This window comes from Zea mays, chromosome 2, assembly GCF_902167145.1.
Source record: "Zea mays cultivar B73 chromosome 2, Zm-B73-REFERENCE-NAM-5.0, whole genome shotgun sequence".
NCBI lineage: Eukaryota > Viridiplantae > Streptophyta > Magnoliopsida > Poales > Poaceae > Zea > Zea mays.
Genome location: NC_050097.1, coordinates 56,326,591 through 56,337,744, shown reverse-complemented (window position 1 = coordinate 56,337,744; position 11,154 = coordinate 56,326,591). Strand labels below are relative to the sequence as shown.

Genomic DNA, 11,154 nt, shown 5'->3' with positions numbered 1-11,154 from the left:
CTAACTCCCTTCGGCCACCTTACTAATCATCACCAAATAATACGTTGTTGCTTTTCCCCCCTTCGTCGGACCATCTTGTGCATTCAACCTCTCTAGCCAAATTCACCTATGTAAACCTTTTTAACATCTTTCAGCATACACATTAGTCCTAGACAGTGGTAGATACAGGACCAAAATTCATGGGGGGCCAAAAGACCACTTTACAAAATCAAGCAAGGTGGTAAAAACTACTGTTGCATAAAAATAACGTTCCATATCTATCAATTTACTATATAAGTTCAAAGGAACAAAATTACATGAACAAAAGAACCAAACATACAACTATGTTCTTTCTGACCAAATCAAAGCCATGCGTACATTGTCGAATGTCGATCTCCTCAAATGGCGGGTCATCGAGAAAGGGGCAGGGTCAGACGATGTCTCCTGCTGAGAGCCAAGACATTGGGAAGGGGGCAAGGTTAGGCAGCGTCGTGCGTCGGGAAGGAGGCGTCGTTAGGAACGGGGCATCATGGCAGATTGGCTGCGACAGCGTCAGGAAAAATGGGCAATTTTAGCCTACCCAAACCTTCAGTTTTTATATACAGTAAGTAAACATTAGGCATAATAAGTTATAAAAAATTGTGGGGGACATAGGCCACTTTACCCTCCTTCGGTCCGCCTCTGGCTCCGATGGTGTCGGAAAGAATGAGACTGGATGAATATATGTGAGGATTAGATCGAGTGGAGGACGAGAGTTGAGAAAACTAAACCAATTCGACGAGGAAATCTAGAACATGACTATTTTAGCCTATCTAAACCTTCGATTTTTAATATACTTAACGGTAAATAAATATAGGGTATAAAAGGTCATAAAAATTGAGGGGGCCATTACCCACTTTGCCCCCTCCCCCCTTCGTCCTAGACTAGTATTGTTAGTCACTACTACAATTTGGCTCTATACAAGCGGTAGGCTTTTTACATCCCAGGCGGTTCGGCTAGAAAACCGCCTGGGATGTCCTAGGCTATTCGGACCGCTTGTGATGTATTCGTATCACAAGCAGTCCGAAATAACAACCGCTTGTGGTGCTCGATTCGTTTCACAAACGGTCCGTAATAAAAAAACCACCTGTGATGCACGATTCATATCACAGGAGGTTCTCAATTAGACCCGATTGTGATTTGATTATCATATATTAATATTTTAATTTTTAACAAAAATATGCAAATACAATTTAAATGAATTTTAATAGCACACATAGATAACTAGAGAGATTTTAAATTAATTGGCAACCACAATGCATAGTCGATCATACATGCTAATAAATACAATTTGATTCATACAATTTTTCATGAACTACCATTTTTCCGCATGTATGGCTTTAAGTTCTTATCAATTTTCTTTTCCACACGCTTGATTCTCTCTGGACCGTTAAAGGCGGACATCTCTTCATACTTATTGTATTCCTCATCCCCGTCTCCCACATTCTCAACTCCAACATTTTTTTGCTTTCCAGAAATAACTACATGCATCTTCTCTTCTGCTGGATCGAGTACATAGAACACTTGTGCAACACATTCGACGAGAACCCACGGGTCATCTTTATATCATACTTTCTTTAAGTCTACCAGTGTGAGTCCGTAGTTATCCACTATCACCCCACGGGATGTTGTACCCATTGGCACTTAAATAAGGGTATTTTCATGCTTGGGCCATAATAAAGTTCCCATATTTCCTCTATGAATCCAAAATATGTTGTCTTCTGTCCCTATAGGTCAAAAGCATCGATACGAACACCGCTATTTTGTGCAACACTTTTCATGTCTTTTGATTTAGTGTAGAATGTGTACCCATTGATGTCATATGCTTGCCATGATGTCATAAAACACGATGGCCCAGAAGCCAAATTCTTCATTGTTTTCTCTTCCAAAGAGTCTCCGAATGGGATGTTTTTGTCCATTAACCATTCGCTGAAATGATGTTTGTGCTCCCTCATGATCCAGTCCTCTGGCGGTTCTGATTTTCTTTACGAAGCTCATCCAGGTGTTCCTCTATGTAAGGCTCGGCTATCGCGAGATGTTGTAGTACACTACCATGAGCACAATGTACTAGCTTGTAATCCTCAACGCGAAAAGTTTTTCCTGCCCATTCTCCCTCTCCCACATAGTTTACCCTCATGTTTAGGTACAGGCACACCTATCATTGTTCCGTCTCTGATGTAATCTATAGAGCTCTCAATCACTTCTTCTGTAGTGTACCCTGTAGACGATATTGTTGAGGACAAGCCTTGCTGTCTTCATATTCCAATGAATCGATCTAGGACCAAAACAAAATAGGCTGCTACTGGTTTGATAAAACCAGGACTTGTTAACTACCAGTATAATCCTGTCCCGCCACACTATGATGTGGTCCAAGTTCTAGAGATCACAGACAGTGGTTGTGAGGATTGGGAGATAGAGTTTCCAGTTGAGGGGATCATAACTTTGCAGGAGTCAATCAATGAGTTGGTCCTTTGGCATCGACGCGACATTAAGTTGGGTGACGAGCTGATCTCAAGCCGTCAATCGCGTCATAAGTCACCAACGCCGAATTTAACACCAATGCAACAAAAAGATAGTTCGATCATTCCATACCCCATGGTGCAGGAAAATATAGCACCTGCCTCCACAAAAACCGTTGAAACAATCATATCACCCCTTGCGAAGGAACTCGACGAGGGGGACGTAGACAAAATTGTTCCTCAGAATGTTGATGCGGACATCAGAAAGGAAGCAAAGGTTGACACCAATGTTGAAGGGCCAACTACTTCAAAGAAAGTTCATCAGCGAATCGCCACTGACAATGTCAACAAACCGTCAGAAACTGTGACACGCTACTTGCAAAAATTGAAGAAAGTTATGACAGATCAATCAAAAGCGGAATCATCATCTCGCGGAGTACGCACACGGTCCCAAATAGACAATTTCAAAGTATGGGAAGAAGATGGAATGATACATACTCGAGAATCATTACATCTTAAAATCAATATCCCGATATACAAGAAGGAGGATGTTCCTCCTCAATTTGTGAATGGGAGGCCGTTCTTGACGACAGTGCAACTTTCTAAGTTGTCGACTCCGGAGATTAGAATGCATGAGTGGTACATGCTGGCTAGCAATAAATACAAACTCGAGGACTTCACATTTGTTGTGCCAGAAGATGCATTTTGGAGCAAAGATAATATAGATCATGTGCGGCATTTATTCTTTGACGATCTGTGGTCGTTGTACCACCGACAAAGGATGGAAACCAACTACTTAACCCTCTTTTGCTTGTAAGTACCTCTAAACTTTCATATTTGTTAGTTTTGTACACGCACACATAAACGAGAGTCTAACAATTAACACTTTTTACACGTAGGATGCAATACATGGATGATAAGAAGAAACAACTTAAGACAGGGTTTCTTGACCTGTTGATGATATTCCAAGCTCGCTACAAAGAAGTTGTTCGGAGACATGGAGAAGAATACAAAGACTTGGATGATGATGAATTTGAGAAAGCCGTCAAACAGAATCAGAGAAAGAAAATGAAGGTAATGGCGGCATACATTGGACGAGCCATGTATAATCATGTATAACATGACAAGGACTTAATAATAGCTCCGCACCACTTTAAGTAAGTTCTCGACATGGTTTTGAACTACAAATTATGAAAATCGTGATCTTAACATGTGTTTTCGTCTATGTCTATATAGTGACCACTACATTTGTATCATGATCTTTTCAAAGCATGGTAAAGGCGTGGTCTTCGACTCACTGAGAATGGAAAAGGATGCGTATAATGACTTCTTGAAGATTTTAGAGAAGTATGATTATTCCACACTTGTACTTACAACTTAACAAATGTATTCTTAATCTCACAATGCTATTCTTATATGCAGTGCATACCGTTTTTACTGGAAAGATCTTGGCGGCGAACATCCAGAGGACAAGCCTAATTTGTCAATATCATTATTTCTATTTGGTGACAAACAACCTCCGGGTACTGTCCTGTGCGGTTATTATGTATGCGAATGGTGTCGTGTCACCTTCCATTACATGGTCAATCGTGAGGATGTAAGTTCGCTATCATTGTCTATGTTACAATTTTTATGTTATATTGTTGCTCATCACATTACTCTTAGCACTGCTTGCGTTTTGCTTTCATTGCAGGTTCCTAAATCGAAGATCAATGATGAATGACTAGAAAGAGATATGGTTACCGTCGGCGTGGCTAAGGTTGTAAAAGACTTGTTTTACTTTATGCGCCGTGAAGTTCTTCATCAACAAGGGCTATTCTACAATAAAAATGGAAATTTACAACACCTCCCAGAACTAAGTTTGTACACGCTAGTACACAGTGTTTAGATCTTTAGTTTGGAACTTGAGATTTCAGTTGTATATGGAACTTGAGATGTTGAGTTGTTGAGTTGTATATGGAACTTGAGATGTGTATTTTATTGTGGTTTGGTGCTAATACTAGTACTGTTATCGTTCTGTGGATGTGATTTGTGATGTGTATGAATCTGGATTCTGTATATTGATTTGTTATGAATATCATTTGTATATTAATTCTGTATATGAATCTGGAATCTGTATATTGAAATACAGTCGGACCTATATTTAAAACCGACTGTGGTATGTGTCTAACACAAGCGGCTAGAACTAGAAACTGCTTGTGATGTGTGTCTATCGCAGGCGTCTCATTTAGCTGGAACCGCTTGTGATGTGTGTCTATCACAAGCGGTTTTAGATTGACCGTCTGAGATGTTGTTTTACATCACAGGCGGTGCACCACAAGCGATTTCTGGAACCGCCTGTGTAGAGGCTAACTGGACCGCCTGTATAGAGGTTTACTGTAGTAGTGAGTTATCATAATCACCAAAGCTCAAAGATACGATATCATAGGCAAATGTTGTTTAAAGGATGTAAACTCATCAACCTACAACCTTCATTTTCTTTTCTGGTGTGATCGCCCTACGCTACTCCTTTTTGTGACTACATGTGACATAGAGTATATCAGAATATCTCAAGATATAGTAGATCAAAATCATTTATAATCATGTCTTGCCTTATCTCTGACGGTGTTTACATGTTCCCTGAGGGCATCTCCAATGTAAACCACTCCCATTCCTATCCTAAGACGTGAGACTTCATCTATTAAGAATTAGCATGATTGAGGGCTAAGTAGCGTTGATTGGACCACGTTACGGTCAACTACCTGACAGCAGTAGTTCGCCATTATCACACGCGTGTGTCATTCCCGGCTGCTAGCAACACACTAGAAAATGAGTTCACATCCCGTTGACTCACAGTACTAGAAGATGGGAGGAAGGAACATCTAAAAATATTGCTGTCAATTTTATTCTCAGTACGTACTAGCTTGGGCACGCACCACCTCAGAAGAGGACAAACAATATCAAACTAAACTATATTAAGTGAGGTCAACTTTATCAAAGAAAGAACACAAATACTATTTATGACATTAAATTAAAATGTATTATTAGATATATTATAAAGTATATATTTTTTGTAGTGTACTAATTTGGTGTAATAGATGGTAACTCTCAGCTTCTAGAAAAGTTAATCAAATTTAAAACAGTTTAATGTTGGAGAACTCTACGAGTTGATTGATTTGTATTGGGATGGGCGAGTATGTTGTATCACACAAATACACAAAAGCTTTGCTCACCGGTTAGTTTTTAGCGACAAGAGGGAAGCAAAATCGACCAAAATTAATTACATTTTTGGTTGTCGAGAAATATAATGCTCTGCTGCCTAGCAAAATTAATTACGACTAGAAAGCAACAGTAGTTCTTTATATTTCTGGAGCAAGTCATTGAAGAACGAAGATAGCGACAGAGCTAGCTAAAGATTGCTGGCTACTCCTATTTAGCCTCTACCCACCACTGGCAACTGGGCAGAAGCAAGGCAGCTAGCAGCTTCAATTCGAACAATACATTGCTGACGCCCCCCCCCCCCCCCCCCCCCCCCTGTCTCTGTCATGCATGTTGTCCGTGCTTTTGTTCTCTCCGTGCTCCTCGTCATCCTGCACGCGCCCTCGCCTTACGCCGCCACAGACACGCTGCGACACGGCCATGCACTTGCCGGCAGCGACAAGCTCGTCTCAGGCAACGGCAAGTTCGCGCTCGGCTTCCTGCAGCTCCAACCAGGGAGCTCCTACTACCTCGGCATATGGTTCGACAAAGTCCCCGTGCTTACCCCTGTGTGGGCAGCCAACAGGGACAATCCGGTGTCGGCCAACTCCACTTGGCGGGAGCTCGTCATCTCCGACGACGGCAACATGGTCTTCCAAGCCCAGGGCGCCACCGTCTGGTCGACCCGGGCAAACACGACGACCAACGACACCGTCGCCGTGCTCCTGGGCAACGGCAACCTCGTCCTGCGGAGCGCCTCCAACTCGTCGCTCACGTTCTGGGAGAGCTTCGACTACCCGACCGACACCCAGCTGCCCGGCGTCAAGGTCGGGTGGAACAAGGTCACCGGCCTGAACCGCCGGCTCGTTTCGCGGAAGAACGCCGTCGATCTGTCCTCGGGCATATACTCGTCGACGCTGGGCCGCGACGGAGTGGCCAGGATGCTGTGGAACTCGTCGTCCGTGTACTGGTCGAGCACGTGGAACGGCAGGTTCTTCAGCGCCGTGCCGGAGATGTCTGCGGGTTCCCCTCTCGCCAACTTCACCTTCGTCAACAACGACCAGGAGGTCTACTTCACCTACAACATATTCGACGAGAGCACGATCGTACGCACCACGCTGCACGTGTCCGGCCAGAACCAAGTGCGCGTCTGGACCGGGCAGGACTGGATGACGGGGAACAACCAGCCGGCACACCAGTGCGACGTGTACGCTGTCTGTGGCCCTTTCGCGGTCTGCGAACCGAATGGAGACACTCTTTGCAGCTGCATGAAGGGGTTCTCCGTGAGATCGCCGTCGGACTGGGAGGTAGAGGATCGAACAGGCGGGTGCGTCAGAGACACTCCGCTGCTGAGCTGCGGCGCTGGCGACGGAAACAGCGGCACAGGTATGGCGGCCGACAAATTCTACTCCATGCCGGGCATCAGGCTGCCCCAGAACGGCAAAGCCATGCCAGCAGATGCGTCGAGCGCGAAGCAGTGCGCGCAGGTCTGTTTGAGCAGCTGCTCTTGCACTGCATATTCTTACGGAAAAGATGGCTGCTCCATCTGGCATGGCGAGCTACTTAACGTAGCTACTGAAGGAGATAGTGATGACACTATTTACCTTCGCCTTGCTGCGAAAGAGTTTCGGAGCGGGAAAGGAAGCAGCAGGAGTGGCGTGGTCATCGGTGCTGCCGTCGGAGCAAGCGTTGCTGCTGCTGCTGCTTTGGTTTTCGTTCTCCTCGTATTGATCTGGCGGAGAAATGGGAGGCGGTGGTCTAGGCCCGTAGTACACAACGATAAAGGTAGCGTCGTTGGCATAGTCGCGTTCAAGTACGCGGACCTGCAGGACGCGACGAAGAAATTCTCGGAGAAGCTAGGCGAAGGTGGCTTTGGCTCCGTGTTCAAAGGGTGTCTAGGTGACTCGACTACTACCGTAGTAGCAGTGAAGAGGCTGGACGGCGCTCGACAGGGAGAGAAGCAGTTCAGGGCAGAAGTGAACTCGATCGGGATCGTCCAGCATATAAACCTAGTCAGACTGATCGGGTTCTGCTGCGAAGGCGACAGGAGGCTGCTCGTGTACGAGCACATGCCAAACGGCTCCCTGGACTCCCATCTGTTCCGAAGCCATGGCGGCGCCGGCGTCGGCGCCGGGGCAGCTCTAGACTGGAACGTTAGGTACAAGATAGCTGTCGGGGTCGCGAGAGGTCTGGCGTACCTGCACCATGGCTGCCGGGACTGCATCATACACTGCGACATCAAACCGCAGAACATACTTCTGGACGCGTCGTTCCTTCCCAAGATCGCCGACTTCGGGATGGCCAAGTTCCTCGGGAGGGACTTCAGCCGCGTCGTGACGACGATGCGAGGAACCGTCGGGTACCTCGCCCCGGAATGGATCAGCGGGACACCGATCACTTCCAAGATCGATGTCTACAGCTACGGGATGGTCTTGCTGGAGATCGTATCGGGGAAGAGGAACTCTATTACTCAGCAGTCTTCAAGCCATACTATTGAAGGTCAACAAGGGGACTATTTACCAGTGCAGGTTGCGGGCAAGCTTCTTCGTGGAGACGTTTTGAGCGTCGTGGATGCAGATCTGCGTGGCGACGTGAACGTGGAGGAGGTCGAAAGGGTTTGCAGGATCGCGTGTTGGTGCATCCAGGATCGCGAGTTCGATCGGCCGACGATGGTTGAGGTGGTACAGTTTCTCGAAGGGATTTGCGAGCCGGAAATTCCTCCGATGCCAAGGCTACTCCATGCTATTGCAGGAGGCGGCTCAAATCAGACGGCCGGAGTGTGAGTCGTAGCTTTCTCGGCAAATTCAACAATCGTCTATGATATGTCTGTCAGTTGTTATGGCAAATAAATTTGTTTTCTGGAATATCTAATATCCTGCCATGTAATATTTCGATATACCCTGAGATTTGTAACATGTCGGGTTTCAATGTGCCAATGGGTCCTGTCTCGTAAACAACCCTCTGTGTATGTACCCCACTTTGACTATCAACAAATATTGTTATTTATAATACCTAACCCTTTTATGTTACTAGTCAAGTGCCCGTGCGTTGCAACAACAAACAAAATATTCGATAAAATATTAGTGCACAACGATTACATAAAAACAAATATCACATATTATCGATCTCAATTTTATAAATTCTCTCGCAACAACCAATACAAAATTTTATGGGGAGGGAGGTTGGTGACGAAGATGGTGTGGGCCTAGAGAGAGGCGGGACAGATAAGTGCATATGACAAATGGTTGATTCGTAAAATTCTAGGGAGTATTTATAAAAAATGACGCATGACGTCCGTTGAAACTAGTGCTTTAGTAGAGACTTGTTCGTGTCAATTGAAGTTTATACTCCATCCATCTCAAACTATAAGTCTAGAGAAATTGCACTCGACTATGAGTGCTGAGGCTGGTGAAAGGATCACGATGCCCAAGAGGGGGGTGAATTGGGCTTTTCTAAAAATCAACACTAATTAAAACCTAAGCAAGAGCTAAGTAAGAGTCCAACTTCACCCCAACAACTAGCACTAAGAATATAATACTAGAAATGCAACAATGCTAAGACAATACTTCAAATACTTGCTAAACAAATATACAATGTAAAGTGCTTGAATTAAGTGCGGAATGTAAAGCAAGGTTTAGAAGACTCCTCCAATTTTTCCTGAGGTATCGAAGAGTCGGCACTCTCCACTAGTCCTCGTTGGAGCACCCACGCAAGGGTATCGCTCCCCCTTGGTCCTCGCAAGAACCAAGTGCTCACTACGAGATGATCCTTTGCCACTCCGGCGCGGTGGATCCCTCGAGACCGCTTACAAACTTGAGTCGGGTCACCAACAAGATCTTCACGGTGATCACCGAGCTCCCAACGCCACCAAGCCGTCTAGGTGATGCCGATCACCAAGAGTAACAAGCCGTAGACTTTCGCTTGACCAAGAGAAGCCTAATGCAATTGGTGTGTGCTCTAGGTGGCTCTCGCTAGCGCTAATGAGGAACAAAACGCGGATTAAGATTCTCTAATCTCCTCACTAGGCTTTTGGTGCTTGCAATGCTCTAGCAATGTGCTGGAATAAATGTGGAGTGCAAGACATTGAATATGGTGGGTGGAAGGGGTATAAATAGCCCTCACCCACCAACTAGCCGTTACAGGCAACTTTCTGCGCACTGGCGCACCGGACAGTCCGGTGCGCCACCGGTGCGCCAACGGTGCGCCAACGGTTGTTTCCAACGGCTAGTTCTGACAGCTAGCCGTTGGACTCATGGCACACCGGACAGTGAACAGTCACTGTCCGGTGCACACCGGACAGTCCGGTGCGATGTCCGGTGCGCCACTAAAATTCAACTCTAAAACAGGCGCTCTCGGGTTTCTGCGGAGGGAATGCCTCTCCACTGGACCAGCCTGGCCCCACCTGGCAGAGGGTGCACCGGACAGTCCGGTGCACACCAGACTGTCCGGTGCCCCAGGGCCAGAAACCCTAACTCTTGATTTTCAGCTGATTTTCAAATCGGTTTTCGTTCTAACTTGTGTGTGAGTTCTAGAGTGACACCTAGCACTGTATGTGAGTGTGATTGTGCACCAACACTACACTAGAACTCTCTTGGTCAAACTACTGATCGACAACCCCTCTTTATAGTACGGCTAAAAGAGAATAAAAGACCTAACTAAATCGCGAGTGTCCACATCTCCTTGACACTCGTACTCTGTAGACCTTTGCCTTTTGTTTCGTCGTTTTAGCCGTCGCTTCGAGTTCTTATCTCCGGGATTGTTTTCACCGTTGTAGTACTTATACCTGTCATGCGACCTAACTTTTGTCTCTGCAAAACACACGTTAGTCACATATAATATTACGTTGTCATTAATCACTAAAACCAACCAGGGGCCTAGATGCTTTCAATCTCCCCCTTTTTGGTGATTGATGACAACCCTACAAGTTTTGTGAGAGTAGTTTGTTTTGAAGTTTCTGTCAATAGAAAGGATGGTTAGTTATACTCAGTAATCTTTGACAGAAAGAACGTGTACCATAATAATAAGAGTGAGCGCATACACATCATAAGATTCTTGTTCATATAAGAGTGAAGTTAAATCAATGAAACAAGAACTAGAAGACTGGTGATAAAATATAAGGTGAAAACATAATACACACAGTCAATCACAAGCAACGAGAGTATATATCGAGTTTGTGAGCCAAAAACATCAAGCTAGTACAGAGAGTAGCAAGCACATATATTACATCAAAATGACTCTCTACTAACTCTCTAACTCCCCCTAGCTCTCACAACTCATATCTCTCCCCCTTTGGCGTCAAACACCAAAAGGGCACCCGAACCTAAACATCTGAAGCGGGAGGAGGCGGCGGGGGCGCGTCCGAGAGGAGCCGGAAGCGGAGCACCACTTGCGCGTGGAGAAGGCCCGCAGCTCTCTACGGAGTTACTCGACCGAGGTGCTTGGCCCTCGCATGGGCTTCCCTTTGCGTAGGGGCACCAACGAGGATTAGTCGGGACCTTGC

General features: G+C 45.6%; 1 protein-coding gene across 1 annotated transcript; it reads left to right on the top strand.

The window, feature by feature from the left end:
• Nucleotides 1–5,976: 5,976 nt before the first annotated feature.
• LOC100501128 (uncharacterized) lies at nucleotides 5,977–8,654 on the top strand. Its single transcript, NM_001195936.3, has one exon. It carries the CDS (start codon nucleotides 6,002–6,004, stop codon nucleotides 8,435–8,437), a length of 2,436 nt encoding a protein of 811 aa, NP_001182865.2. The 5' UTR covers nucleotides 5,977–6,001; the 3' UTR covers nucleotides 8,438–8,654.
• Nucleotides 8,655–11,154: the final 2,500 nt, after the last annotated feature.